The 15,145-nt window shown below is 42.5% G+C and overlaps 1 protein-coding gene across 2 annotated transcripts in view; it reads right to left on the bottom strand.

Annotated features, from left to right (window-relative positions):
- Positions 1-13,404, bottom strand: part of ARFGEF2 (ARF guanine nucleotide exchange factor 2) — a 35,289-nt gene extending 21,885 nt beyond the window's left edge. The window contains exons 1-11 of one of the 2 annotated variants that reach the window (XM_005524971.3): positions 13,166-13,404; positions 6,599-6,629; positions 5,663-5,786; positions 4,963-5,109; positions 3,977-4,156; positions 3,378-3,561; positions 2,236-2,307; positions 1,823-1,971; positions 1,297-1,427; positions 539-773; positions 180-279 (exon numbers count right to left, since the gene is read on the bottom strand). In XM_005524971.3, coding sequence (XP_005525028.2) covers positions 180-279; positions 539-773; positions 1,297-1,427; positions 1,823-1,971; positions 2,236-2,307; positions 3,378-3,561; positions 3,977-4,156; positions 4,963-5,109; positions 5,663-5,786; positions 6,599-6,629; positions 13,166-13,304 — 1,492 coding nt within the window. In that variant the 5' untranslated portion in view covers positions 13,305-13,404. The remainder of the gene's footprint in view (positions 1-179; positions 280-538; positions 774-1,296; positions 1,428-1,822; positions 1,972-2,235; positions 2,308-3,377; positions 3,562-3,976; positions 4,157-4,962; positions 5,110-5,662; positions 5,787-6,598; positions 6,630-13,165) is intronic. The other variant, XM_014254168.2, reaches the window with a different exon arrangement.
- Between the last annotated feature and the right edge of the window lie 1,741 nt (positions 13,405-15,145).

Here is a 15,145-nt window from a genome sequence, read left to right on the forward strand (position 1 = left end):
AGAATTTTTTAAATTATCAGCCAGTTGGAGCAGGCAGTGAAGATGAATCCAGACATTCAACCCAAGCACTCTAGAATCAAATTCAAATTCTCATACTTAAACACGATATGTGGCATTTCTTTTCAAAGTAATTTTCATCTGCTGCCAGAAGAAGTGATTCTTTTACACAGTGGAAATACCTGCACAAATTCTAGTTAAAGTCTGAATCACCATCCATTTATGTTCAAAGGAACTTGAAGAAGTCTCTAGGATATTGAGGAAGATCTCTTTGAAGAACACCTGCAAAATAAATAAGGTTAAGGACTTGATGATCTGAAACTTATTAGAACCACATCAAATGTACAGATTTATTTCTGTTCAGTAATTTCTCTTGAAGAGTAACATTTCATGCATATTAGAATTTAGATACAGTAGTAATACATTACTTTAGTGAGAAAACCAAACTAAGACATTGAAATGGAAGTTCCAGCTGTCTTTTTACCATGACAATACTTTGAGAAGTAGAGCACATGCAATTTATAGATTAAACGTCTCTCACCTCAATCTGCATTTTTAAATGGGTCTTAAAATTTGAAAGCAGCGTGAGGAAGATGGCAAGAGAGAGCTCAAATACATCAGGAACAGAAGAGACTCCATTTTTAGATAATGCTACGCAAAGATACTGCTTGATTGCATTGATGAACATTTCATGTGTCCTGAAAACCAGACCAGCATTCTGCAGCACTGAGAGAAGCAGTTGGAGAGACACAACCTTGGAACGCAATTCATGGGATCTAGAAAAAAATTCAACATTAAATGTAGTTCTGTATTTTCTTAGTATCTACTGGCATTTGACATCAGCACTGTAGCATTCTTCCACATCAGGAAGAAATGACTGCTATTTTGATTCATTTAAAAGCAGGGAGCAAGAGGGGCAGAAATCAGAAAAGTGATTTTTGAACTTCTACCATTCAAATCTGAAAACCTTTTCAGTAATGTTAACATCTTCGTCTAGCTTAATAAATGCAGCTCAGTGCTTCTTAAGCACTTCCCCACTCTGCCATCAAAAGCTTCACAAATACTATAGTCAAGACCACTCCAAATGGTAAGATTAATAAGCCTATTATGCAAAACCCAAAAATCTCAAGTATTGAATTTTTAATAATTTGAAGCTATTTTCAATCCTAGATTCATCAAGCTAACTAAACCAAGGGCCTGAAAAGTAGATTTTGAACACCTGCTTAACTATCCAGCAGCTACTTAACCGAGTCCCAAAGCTACCAGGAGAGGACAGAATAATAAATACAGTCTCATTACTTGGGATCTGGTGGTCCTTCCCCCAGCGGTTTCATGGAGAGCTTGCACAATGACCTGAACACAAGGAAGGCATCTTTTTGTAGAACATGGGAAAATCTGGCAGCAGCTTGATGTCCAGATACATCTGTTTCCTTGAGAGTAAGAAATACAACACAGACCCTCATTGAGACAAAGAAACAGAGCAATTTGAAGATTCCACAGCTCCTCTGAGAATCATCTACAGTTTAAATTAAACCTAAACAGGATCACAAGGGATATGGATCTTTTCACACATGTTACAAGCGTCAGTCAATCCTTTATCTCTGTCCCCACTCTGTATTAAAATACACTTAATATAATCAATTTTAGGAAAGGTATTTTCAATATATGCTTAAATTGCAGCTGCTGTTTCCTTTTTGAACCTGAGCAGGACACACACATTAGAATTTCCGGCCCTTTCTTCCACCAAATGCCACTCTATTAGTTGTCACAATAAAAACATTTCTTCTTCTGTAGATGAATATTGGCATCCAGTGCAGTTATTTACCAGATTATCAGTGGAGGAAACAGACTGCCCATCATCTGAAATCCCATTTGTTTGTACATTTTCATTGCTAGAGCCAGAAAGAAGAGTATCTGCAGTCTCTAATGCAGGCAGAGCTTTGACAGGTTCTGTTACCTGCTTTTCTTCAGCCACTAAAGGGGAAAAAGGAAAAATTATTAAAATCATGCCTGAAGAGTTGTATACCCCATGACTTTGCGAAGCTCCATTACCCTGTGGCACAGAAGTAGCACTGGTAAACTAGAAAGTCTCTCAGCAAAAGAATATTGTGATACAATAAAAACCTGTTCTTGCTGCCTTAGTAGGCGTTCTTGTCAAGATACTTAGTAACAAAAATTACTTCCATGTTTCTATAATCAATATATATGAAACTACTTTACTTTAGAAGACTTCACTACCTTTCACAGCTGACTCCACCACATCTTCCAAGATGCCTTGAACCATTTCCTTCCCTCCATCAATTGTTTTCTCTAATGAAACACAGTGAGAATTTTTAATTTAGTATTTTTGTTTAGGAAGAGGATTAAAAGGAAACATAAATTTATCAGCTTTCTTCAGCAGTTTTCATTGAAAGTAATTTCTGAGAAGTCATTCAAAAATACTCATTGATGTTATGTATGTTGTTTGAATTAAAGCACTGATATTTTTAAGGTGCTTACTTTGTCATTTTTATTTATCAACTGTTACAAACATTCCTAATTTGCATGCAGTATGTGCTGATGATACAGTCCTCATAATATGCACTGTTTTTACCACAGGACTTAATTACCTGAGAGCGGTTCTATCACTTCCCACATACATGTGGGACAATTCTCTTCCTGTCCTTCCCCTTTATCTGCCTGTTCAAGTCAAATTCCATTACAATTCTCTATAGATAAAGCACACATGGTTTAACTGGAATTCTAGGGAGAATAGGAACCTTTCTGCAGCAGTTAAAGTGTAGACACAAGCAGAGGATAGACTGAAAGTCTAAGGAGAGCCAAGGGAGTTGAAATGACAGGGGCTGACAATGAACTGGCCTTGGGCACCGACCTAAGGTCATGGGAAAAACCAGTGCAATTAGAGTGAGAAGAAAGTAACAATGGGAAAAAGTTATGTAAATGTTACTATTCCTCATAAGGTTACATTTCTGGTTCCCTGTTCTAATTGGTTACCCCCTGTTTACACATATGACTATGTTCTGAGTTCCCACTTTCGATTGGATCCTGTGCCCTCAACCCTACTTTATATATTACTGTCTTCACCCCATTTCCAGGTCTTCGAGGCTCCTCCCTATACAGTGTTCAGTTCTGTCATTCTGTCACGTTGTTGTTTGCTTCATTATTAAAGTCGTTTGTTTTTTGGCAACCCTCGTTGTTCCTGTCCCTATTTTTACTTCTCACTCAACCCTGACCAACCTTGTCCTGGGGTCACGCAACACCAAGCACGACAGAGAGCCAAGGGAGCCAGCCACCCCAGCACTGCTCCTCAAAGCGGCCTCCAAGAGCACTTCTCAACAAGCAGCTGTTAGTGAAAGCAACAGACCCCGTGTTGTGCTCACCTGCTGCCGGCAGGGCAGGGGCCTGCTTCAGCTCCCCGCGGCTGGGCTCCCCGTTGGCCAGCACGGTGCCAGCTCTGCCTCCCCAGGAGCTGTGCTGCCGCTGCCCCGGCCGTGGGGACCGCGACCCTGCCACCCCAGGGGACTGCGGCTTCTGCGCTCGCTCTGCTTCTCTGGACTCCTGCAGCTTGAAAAACACATATGGAAAGGTTCATCTAAGCACAAAATACACTGAGGGAAACCCTGTCTGTGATGACTGATGTTCCTTTGTCAATTCACGTCTTGGCAGGAAACAGTGAAACTACAATCACTTGGCCAGTAAGATGAAAAGGTTACACTTCAGGTTTATTTGAAAAGCATCATTTGTTTATCCAATGTCATTTGGCAGAAGACATGGTGTGAAATTGTTATCAGCAGTGCATGTCACCTTTTATTTTCAAATCTATCAGTGTGCCTCAGTGCAGGATTTGACATTTCTAACGTGACAAATTAACAGATATGCAACTACAATGACAGATCCATTAAGAACAATAATAATAAAAAAGTTTTCACTCTTTTGCAAGCCTAAACATTTGAGATGAGAAAAAGTAATAGCTACTTACAGCTTGATTTTCCATCCGTGTAAAAATGACATTTAACATCTGTGTCAGGGTAGCTTTGGCAGTTGTCTGGTTAATAAGATTTTTACTGGCCAGATAGATGTTGTAGCAGGTTCTAACAGTTTGAAGAACTGTTCCTTCATGAATTTCTATATACGGAGATGTTACTGCAGTGAGAAGAGCCTAGAAAAGTCCATAACATGGTATAAATGAAACCTAAGCAAGTAGACAGCAATGCTCTTCTTCATGCATGTCTTCCAGAATAATCACTGGGTTTGCTACAAAACACAGATATCTTTTTTTAAGACTTTACAAGCAACAACATTTCAAATCAAATAAAATTTAAAAGGACTTCCACACCACATCTCTGTTCTCTCCTGAGCTGTTCTTAGAGGTTCTTATCAAAGCTAATTTTCCACCAAGGGAGATACTCCACCTCCAACTGGCGTACACTAACATCAAGGTGGATTACTAGAAGGTTCACCAACTTCCAACCTCAGCTACAAGAGCCCAAGAAGATTTCAGAGCCAGAACACACACCACTGGCAGACACTACCATGCCTTGTTAAGAACATACTCTGGCAGCTGTCTGGAAAATGGCCAGGGGAGCAGACAGGCTTGAACAGCATTCCACGGCACTGCATCCCAGTTCCAGGGCCTGCTGTCAGGGCTGAAAGAAATTCCCTGGCCCGATGGAGGTGCGCACTGCAAGCCTCTAAGAGGAGCACCAAGCTGTTTGAAAGATGGCTTATCTCAGAAAGGACAAACATTTATAAAATATTCCCTTACACTGTGCTTTCCCAACAGGAAGTGCATTTTCCTCACCAATTCTACCCGTCAGCCTCCCTGAATGCAGTGACACACTGGACAATGTAAGAAATGAAGCAACTGAGCCCTCAGTAATATTTCACCTTTTTTTTTTTTCAGTTACAAAATGAAAGAAAGAGAAAGAAAATTAATGTTGCACCAAAATAAATCAAATAAAATACCTTAATTATCTGAAGCTGTACTCCTTCATCTGTTTGAGGACCCTGAAAGCAATTGCAAATGGTTTCCACTATTCGGTCGATCAGTCGTTTTCCAGGAGCTCCGCTATCTGGGGCATTGCCAGTGATATGCCCATATGCAATGAGTTTCTAGATAGAAAAATGCAGCTTAGATGACCACATTGTTAAGAAGAACAGTTTTGCACAGCATAAAAAGGCATGTTAAGATAGCATACCTCACTTAACCAGTTTTACACCAAAAGTTTAACACCATCTATAGTCCACCACCAAATACTTTGACTGCTCACATACGTGGACAAAACAGATTTTAGTATGACAAAAGCTTTTTCCACCCAGGCCACGTCCTACCATGCCATAACCAGAGAAAATATTTTTAACACCAGTCTTTTCCGGAGTGTGACCTCCTATGTCACACCAGCAGCACAAGAAACCCCATGGTAATAGCCCTTGTGGAGCACCACAGACAAAGCACCTTCAGTGAATGGTGTAAGGATCCCCCAGCCCCATCAGAGGGGTTACAGCAGGGCAGCCACACTGCTCCCGTGCCTGGCCAAGTGCGACCCTGGGTAGGGGCTGCTGCGACCCCAGGCAGGGCCGCTCCCCACCATGGGAGCTGCACACCACATCTGGTCACTGCAGCTTTCTCCATCTCACTCTGACCAAGCTGAACCTCAACACTTACCTGTAAACAATCCAAGGAAGTACTGACAATGCGTGGAGACTTCGACTGGCAGGCCAGCTCAAACGGAAGGAAATATTTATCTGCTTCAATGAAATTTGCTTTTGGTGGAGCAGAAGTGCCTTCTCTAGGTGAGAAAAGAAGAGTTATTATTTTTTCTAAACATGTATTTCACAGCAAACTATACTTTCTCCTTTCTCTAAATTTAAAGCAAAATCATGCACAGCAGCATACAAATGTAGTGCACCTTTCTTGCATATACTTTCTTAAACAATGATCAATTTTCTTTTAAAATCACATAAAACCCATTTTACATTTATTTATACTCTAGCTGATCTTTTTCGTATCTTCCTCAGCTTAACTCTTCCCTCACTACACTCCAACGCTGTCTCACTATCTAAAACATTGGAAAACTCCTACATAACTGATATAGCTATCCACGTTATTCAAAATGGATTAAATAGAGCCCATAAGCAGAACACTAAGCAAATAGAAACACATTCAGAGACCCATTTGCTCATTTTTCAATCATAGCACAGTGCTGGAAAACTTTATTAAAATTTTTATTTCAGTAGTATTTAAATAGGTGTTCTTTATCTAGTTAATAAAGAGCACATGCTGTCAAACAGAGGGTATGTACTGCTCCCCATGATTTCCTATTAGGCTACTGAATCCAGTAAAAGGAAGCAAAAAAACAGCACCTTTTAGAAATTTCGCCATTTTTTCCTGGTGAAATTCATAGGCAGTTATGGATTGAGTACCCACAGCCACAAGCATTGTGTAAGTGAAACGCAAACACCAGGCCACATGTTCTTGGCAGAAAGGTGGGTAACTGGAGATTCACAAATTCACTGCTGTAATGTATATACACTCTTACACTTCCACAAAAGTATTCTGTTTGTTCTTTTCATACACTGTTTAGAGTAATTAATAATTTACCTTTGCTTTTCCAGCTCACTTTTTATTTCATCTGGAAGAGAAAAAAATAAATCAAGCCTTGGTTATCATTATCAATAACAACAGCAACAAAGCAAAGTTGTTTCCAGTTTTGCACTTCAGTATTTGCTACTCCATTCCTGTAACATCTCAGCTTCAGAGATCAGTTTCAGCAGTTATTGAAAGGTGTATCTCTTTTACATTTAAAAAGCTGTTTTTTCCAAACATTCTCAATAAAAGGTATCTTTAGAATACTCAGACATAATATGCAATTTTTATTCAAGTGTAAATCCGTATCAGAGCACTCAAGTCTGCAGAAGCCTTTAAGGTACTCCATAAACCATGAGTTCAATGCATGCAACCTTCCCATTACCTGCACTGCCAGCCAGCCTGCTTGAGCCTTACAACAGAAATCAGCTGGACACACTCCCAGGAGACAGGAAATCTCAAATGCACTCTGCCCTTTTGCCAGCAGATTTTTTTTTCTTTTTAAATTACACTTTTAAAGAGCTTTTCATAGAACTAAATACAGGGGGGGAAGAAAGTTCCTTTCTCATTTCTCTTGTACACAGCAGCAGATCCCTAAGATCCTAGTAAGGCTTTCTGAGAATTTCTAAGGTATCACCACGATGCACAATACAGACCAGCATAAGCACCCACTGTGAACACTGACAAATCCATATCTAAACCAGCACCCACAGTAAGGCTGCACAACTACATCACCTGTAACACCAGGGGAACTTTCCATCCCACCCCACAGCCCCTGCTGCAAACTACCCAGAGTCTGATAAGTACCATGCTTAAAAATTCTCATTTCAATTTCAGGTATTAGAAAATGATCATTCATTCAATACTTGTTCTCCGCTGAACTCTGGCGAGGCAGCACTGTTTGTGATCCGATGTCCACACAGATTATTTCAGTGCTATCTGTGAACCTCAGTAGTAGACCTCTTCTGTCTCAGGAGAATCAATACACAAATCACACGAAGGAACAAGCATTGCAGCACAGATTACTGGGTTTTGTACAGGCTTGCTTGTCAGTGAATGGCACAGGAATTAATCTTCACAGCATGCACTGATTTTTTAAAATGACTACCCACAATGGATAGAGAAAATGGAAGCAGAACACAGTGAAAACCTGTATAACTATAAGCTGTGAGTGATAAGCTCCATGCAGAGTTGCTGTTCTCTCTGCCATATCCGCTTGTTAATGAGCATCAGCCTGACATCCCTCAGTTCTCATGGCACACAACCATACTACACAAACCGAAGTAATGTTATCCACCCGAGTCAGCCAAACAGACGCCAGAAAAATGGAAGAGTCCCGGGTGCACGATGTTCCCAGCTCTCCTCAAGCTCATCACACAAACAACCACATCCAACAGCTTTAAAGAACAGTTGTCACTTGCCAGCCCTGCAGAAGCCAAGCCCAGTGCTCAGCACTGGGGCCTTCAGGATCAGTAAGAACTTTGCAGCTGTTTGACAGCACAAACCCAGCACCACTATCCCCTGATGCTTTAGGCTTCAGCTGGAGAGAAGACAACAGAATGGAGGCTGTTGGTAAGAAATTACCAAGGTTTTCTGTGCCAAACAGACAACTTAAATCTTGCACAGCACCATTTCTTAAACCATTGTGGTTTTCATTCCAGGATCCAACTGGCCTACCAACAAGGTGACTAGTCAGAAATTTAGTTCAGCATAATTTCAATTCAGGCCTTTTGATTTAATTACCTTCCCCATCTTTAACACCATACTGATCCAAAGAGCCACTGAGAACAACAAATGTGACCCACCAATGTATTGTGTCCCTATTTTGATCTGCCTTGTTCTTAGCACAGCACATTCCCATGACACGCAGGAACTGCCTGCTTAAAACAGAGTCTTCTGGGTAGTTTTACACCTTCAGAACGCTTAGTCCTGCCTCCAGGTCTTGGCAGAGAAAGGCATATTTTAGCTATAGCTAGAACCCCAAGTACAGCAGGATGCCAGGGCCAGCAAAAACACAATTAATGCTGTATTTCAGACACTCTGTAGAACTAAGGTGTTCAGAGTTTTTTCTTAATGAAGAAATTTTTCTAATGCAAAAACTCCACTAAGTTTTCTTTCAAGGAGATAATTTTCCCCCAATACTGATTGTTTTGCAGAGTAAAAAGGATGTTGAATTGAAACTTCACAAAGATTATAGCCTTAAGGAGACACGATCATGCCCATCTTTACTGGCAGTTGTCTTAGATCTTGCACTGGAAAAATAATGCAAGAATAACATTCCACATTAGTTTAACTCTCAGAAGTACTCTATAGACAACAACAGCAAAAAAAATCTAACCAAGTCCTGACCAAGTTCCCCACAATTTTGTTATAATAAAAGCTTTTCTAAAGCCATATAGAAACACCTTTGCCACAACAGTATTTTAAAAGGTAATGCTAGCCCAAAACAAAAAATGAAAGGAAGAAAGAAAGCTACGGGCATACTTCTGGTACTGATTGCATCAAAACAGTTTGAAAACTTCCACGTCTGAAGTCCTCAGTGGTCTAACCATCACAAGTAATGAAACAGAAATAGTTGCCTAATTGAAGTCTGCCGCCAGGAACAGCCAAGCCCTAACAACCAGACACCACCAACTTCCAGAAACCGCCCGCCACTGGTCCTATTTTTCTTGTCACAGGAGAAACAGCTCAACTCCCTTCCACAGCTACAGAACACGGTCCTAATTTTGGTCAACATCAGTCACCTCAGCTGGCAATGCTGACCCCTCACTTGGTGCTTTAGGTATGAGAGCTCCCCATCTCTCCCACAGCATCCCCTTCAGCCAGAAACATCTTCAGCCCATGTGCTGCCCACCTAACGAAGTCCTGCAACATTCCTACCAGGCAACAGAACTGGAACATGAATGGCTTTGAGGCAATTTCTTCCAGAGCTTCTGGCTTCCCAAGCTTCTGGATAAAGCTCACAGTGAGGAGCTGCCTTTCTGAAGCAGATAGATGGGTTCAGTACACATTAAAACAGAGGACATTGATTGTCTGCCTGCAGCCCAATGCCTGCTCTGTGGCCGCAGTCAGGTTTGGGGCAGTGGCAGCAAGCGAGCTCCTGTGCAGAAAATGGCTTATGCTGGCACAAGGAATGGGCCGTGGTCTGGACAGCTGGCAGCAGTGTCAACACAAACACGTGGAGGAGCAGCCAGAGCTTCCCTCCCCCAGGCTGGTAAAGCCGCAGTGCCCAACCCCAGCCTGCCTTTGACTGAGTCCAAAGCCCAAGGCAGACATTGATCACACCTGGCTGTACAGAGCCCTTCAGAAAAGCGTCCGGGGAAGCCAGAGTCTCCTCTTTGCCCCAGCCTTCTCTGACCATGCTGGCCAAGAGGCCAAACTAAGAAACACAACTTATTTTGGACGTTTGTCATTTATACACAGAGACTTCCTAAACACACAACCAGATTCCTAAGTGAAGGCATTGTTGAAAAGATTTTAACTTATTAACAAGGTAAGCAAACAAATTCTGTTGTTTACAAAGCTTGAAGATATGTATGTGGAGCTGCCCAGGCTATCAAAGAAGGCTGCAGAACCAGGGTAGCTGCACAGCATGTCATTAAAAACAGCCCCAGTAGGGCAGGAGCAATAATTTATGTGAGTGACCCAGGTGCACAATTAGCATCCATATAATATGAACTGTTGTGATACAGACTGTCAGTATTCCACTGCAAATTTTCCAGGATAATCTCAGTAGATTTACTAAAAATCATGGGTACCTGGAGCTTCATGTAAAGGTAAATGCTTATTAAGCAACTACTTTTATACAACACAATTGTCTGTTGAAAACAAATTTTCTTAAAAACACAGTTTTCTAAAGCAGAGCAAAACAGCTTCTCTGCTTAAAACACTCCATTTCTCCCAATCTCTCCTGAGGTTTACTGGCACTACAACTACAGGAGACAACTGTTACACCTTGCCGATGAGTCAACGGACTGAATGAATCTATTCACACTCTGCTTACTAAACGTTAATGCTGTGTATTTCAAAGGAGGGGGTTGAAAGAGGCAAAAAACCCCCAAAGCCTCAAAAAAACACCACTGTGAAGTGGTTATGTTCCTTTTCCCCCACACTTTTTCTGTTCCTGTCCTAACTGCACCTATGTTACTTCTGATTTCTACAAGGTCATATGCATTTTGCAATTCAAAACTGATCAGTGTTAGTCCAGTGAAAAGACTGAATTACAGGGAAAAAAGGGTAAGAAGAGTTTGAATTTAGAACAATTAAAGAAGATCAAAATTTAAAATAAAGAATACCTATATTTCCTACACAAGAGAGACAGCAATATTCAGTAGTAATTTACTTAAATTCTCAGGAGTTACATGAACAAACCAATACAGAACTCATGCCAGAAAACAAGAGCATCATTCCCACAGTTAAAAGCTTCTTTCTCTCTCACCTCTCTCTCATCTTCCAACAAATATAAAGTATAGGTAAGTAACAGAAACAGTACTACAGCAATACCACTGCAGAAGCCATAAAAACAGGTTAATTTCTATTAGGCAGCTGTAGAATGCACCAGTTTCTCTCTGTATGGAAAAAAAAAAAAATTCATCTTGGACTTCCTTGTCCCAGGAGTAGATATCATCTACACATGTTCCATGCCTGTATTGCCTGGTTTATAACTGGTACAATGCCAAGGGGCTCCGATAAAAACACTGCTGCATAGAGAAGACTGCACAGCAAAAGGGATTTAGTAAGAAGTAGAAATGGATTATTCAAAGTATAACTTGGAGAAAAGTGCAGCAGACAACAGCTGACACAATGACCACTTTCATAAAGTAACTACATTTCTTTCAAATGGAATTATTTTCATTCAGTGTTAACTGGACTTTTTATTATTATTCACAACATTCTTTCATCCATGACAGTTTGTGTAGGTTATAATTCTTCAGACTGCCTGTAACATTCTTCCCACATTTCCTCACATACGTACTATTGCACAGAGCTCGAAAATTCAGTTGACACTTTTGGAACTGTCATAGTCTTAGTTAATATAAAGTATAAGCTTAATTAAAATTAAGTACATGGAAATAAAACTGACTTTTTTCACTTGAGGGAAAAAAAAGGGCTTAACCAAAATAGAATAAAGTTTGGGGGCAAAAAATCACACATAAATAAACCAAACCCCATTCCTGTTGGCAACTTAAAATGACCAAATAATATTCACCAAATGTAACAGAGATCCTCCCATTCAGTCACCCAGGCCTCTAACAGTTGGTCAACAGAAGGTTCTCTCTTTATGCTGACCTCTGCAAAGCCCATGGTCTCTTTTTCAAAGCAAGTTTAGAAAGAAACATCCACCATCCCAGGCATTAGCTCCCCTCCAACAGACCGCACCTCAGCACGTGCAGGCATGGCATAGCCATAACCCACCAAGAGGCAGGTGCCAACGGGGGCTACTGCACAACACTCCTCCCAAACCCATCGCCCGCTCGGCAAACACAGACCTTCACTAGGCATCTTACAAGGAAGTTCCCTTTCTCAACCTCTAAATATATTTACATAGCAGTAAAACAGGCTCTGTCCTGTAAACGTGGGGGCAGTTGAGGAAGAGATCAGGAAAGCAGATGAGGAAAAGGAATTCATCAGGAAAGCAGTCTCTAACTGCTGAGGCATATGCCTTACTCTCTTGCTCACATTGCCAACTTCAAATAATAATTAAAATATCCTTCTATCTGGCAGCCCTTCTATGGATATACTGTCACTACAGGCAGCTCCTACAGATCTCCTGGCAGTAAAGACTACAGGGAGAAAGATAAAAATGACAGCATTTCTTTAAGCTCGCTCTCACTCTTCCTGGGACAGAACTTGCACCTGCCCGGCCTCCTTACATACCCAACCTGTCTTTTCTTCTGTCTTGGATACGTTAAATGTTCCCAATTCAAAGGAAAATATTGATGGAAAGCAACCAAAACTGAAAGATATGTCACTTTTGCAAATTAAGAAAGGGCCACAGAGAACTTCAGCTGCAGAGCTCTACTGTTGCATTCAGCTTATCTTCTCCCTCTCTGTGACACACCATATGTTGTCAGAACTTTTAACACAAAGACCTTCACATAGGCTTGTACTTGCAGATTTCAGGACCAGTCCACTAACTTCAAAAAAAGCACTTTCAGCTCTGAAATCACAGATACTACATGTACTTGGCCACAGTGCTACAGTCCTTAGCCAGTCCGAACACGATCTAGAGATTAGAGGTCAGATTTAACATCCCGAGAAGCTCTGGGACTCCATAAATCGAGGGCCTCAAAAATTCTCGTTTCCTACTCTAAAAGCCGTAATTAATTTTCTCAAAACCGAAGTGGCAAGATCAAGTCCCTCCTGTTTCATACCGAGATCAGAACTTAATAAAACCGGTATTTGGGGGTTTTCCCCTCGTATTTGCATGTCCTGTACTGGAGAGAGAACTCCCTCCACTCCAAGGTCCCGAGAGGATCTCCCGCACCCCGCCGGGACGCGAGGGGACATGTGCCGGAGGGCTGGGCCCCTTCCACCGCCGCGCACCCCGCGCCCTGTGCGGGCCGGCCCGGGCCGACTCACCCAGCGCCACCTGGCAGGCTCTCCGCAGCTGCCCGTGCGGGGGCCGCTTCGCCTCCTTCTCCGCCAGGATCTTCTCCAGGGCCCGCGACACGAACATGCTTTTAGTGCGGGCGTCCTGCTCTCGAGCCGGTGGCTGCATGACGAGGCCGGGAGCGGGGCGGGGGCCGGGAGCAAGAGCCGGGCGAGCACTCGGGGCCCCGGGCACTGCCCGGAAGGGCCGCACCTCCCTCAGCGGCCGCGCCGCCGCCACGGCGCCGCCATGTTGGCACCGTCACGTGACTCGCCCTGGCCCCGCCCCCAGCCCGCGCATGATGGGGTGGAGCGAGGGGCGGGGCTAAGGGCGGGGCTAAGGGCGGGGCTAAGGGCGGGGCTAAGGGCTAAGGGCGGGGCTAAGGGCGGGGCTAAGGGCGGGGCGGGCCGAGGCTGAGGGCGGGCCGAGGCTGAGGGCGGGCCGAGGCTGAGGGCGGGCCGAGGCTGAGGGCGGGCCGAGGCTGAGGGCGGGCCGAGGCTGAGGGCGGGCCGAGGCTGAGGGCGGGCCGAGGCTGAGGGCTGGGCTGCCTGATCGCCGTCCCTCCCGGAATGAAGGTGTCAATTTCAGGAGATCGCCATGGTAAAATACTCGGTTTTTATAATGCTTCTAACCTATCTCGCCATTCACATTATCCCTTTTAATTCTCACACAGTCTTGTAACGAGGCGTGGAGAAAGAGCACATGTGAAAAAGCCAAAGTCGTACATTAAAGAGGACTCATTAAAAATTCAGTTTTCAGTCACAGAAATTAACCCTCCATTTATAACCTTATACCTAATTGTATCGTCTCACTTTACCCTTTGCCTAGGTGGTAAAGCACCTCACAGCCAAAATCCAGTTCTGGGTTCCAATGGCAGCATGCTCTGTGGCAATAATCCATATTTATTCCATTGACACCCTCCTCGCTCTTAACCATCTCCATGATGTTCCCCAAAGGTCTCCTACAAATTCAGATGGCTACATCTAATGGAGAATACAGAAGCACATTTGATTCACTAGATTGTAGTTTTGTTTCTTTTGTTTTAAACAGCAGGACTCTTAACTCTTCAGAACGTCATTAATGAACCTTTAGTGTTGATTTGTCAAGAACTGCAGTTTTTGTCCCCAAAACCACTAACAAAGGTTCCAAACACCTGCACAAAGCATTAGTTTAGTATTATTTCCCAGGGAAAATTGATCAGTGCTTGTATTTTTAGACACATATTTTCTAAATATGCTTCCAATCAGAAATGTGACTGCAAACCCAACCCCCAATGTACATGTCTGGACATATGATTCTCCTTTCACTTACACTACTGCACATGAAGGCTAATTCTACTGTTATCACTGAAATTACAGTGATGCAGAAGTGACATAACTAAAAGACAAATAAGGCCCTAAATCTTTTTTGAGAGTTGCTGACTTAGTTATTGACACAAAAGGAAGCTGTAATTACTGTCAGCAGCATTGTAGAACTAATTAACCAGCAGAGCTCTTCATGTATTGTCAGCCAAATTATCAGTTCTGATTTTAGGAGTTTTTTTGTGGGACAGGATTAGTTCTTAGGAGAGAAGCAAATGGATACAGACTAGTTTTTAGAAAACAGATTGAACAGATGGTTTAACAGAGATTTTTTTTAAAAAAAAGTCTATCAGGCAAAACCCCTGTTTTTGAAATCATAGAATAGTATCTGAATTCCCAGGTGAAGGGCTATTCTGAGGTTATGGTTTGGATTTCAAGAGCCAAGAGTCAGTACCAGGCCTCAGTAACAGTGACCTCTCTGATTGCTGGTGGCAGATAAAGAACACAGAGCTGGTCGATGGCACACTCTCCTAGGTGAAGTTTGGTTATAGCCAAGGGCTTCTTTCACCTGAGCACCAAATGCACCTGGGCTTTCCTGCACATGGCATAATGCCTCAGTGTCTCCCAGCCCACATAACATCTCACTCAGCAGAGACAGACAGTTCTAAT

This window comes from Pseudopodoces humilis, chromosome 19 (assembly GCF_049639895.1).
Source record: "Pseudopodoces humilis isolate 2021_Gansu_Grassland_sample_001 chromosome 19, ASM4963989v1, whole genome shotgun sequence".
In the NCBI taxonomy this organism is placed as follows: domain Eukaryota; kingdom Metazoa; phylum Chordata; class Aves; order Passeriformes; family Paridae; genus Pseudopodoces; species Pseudopodoces humilis.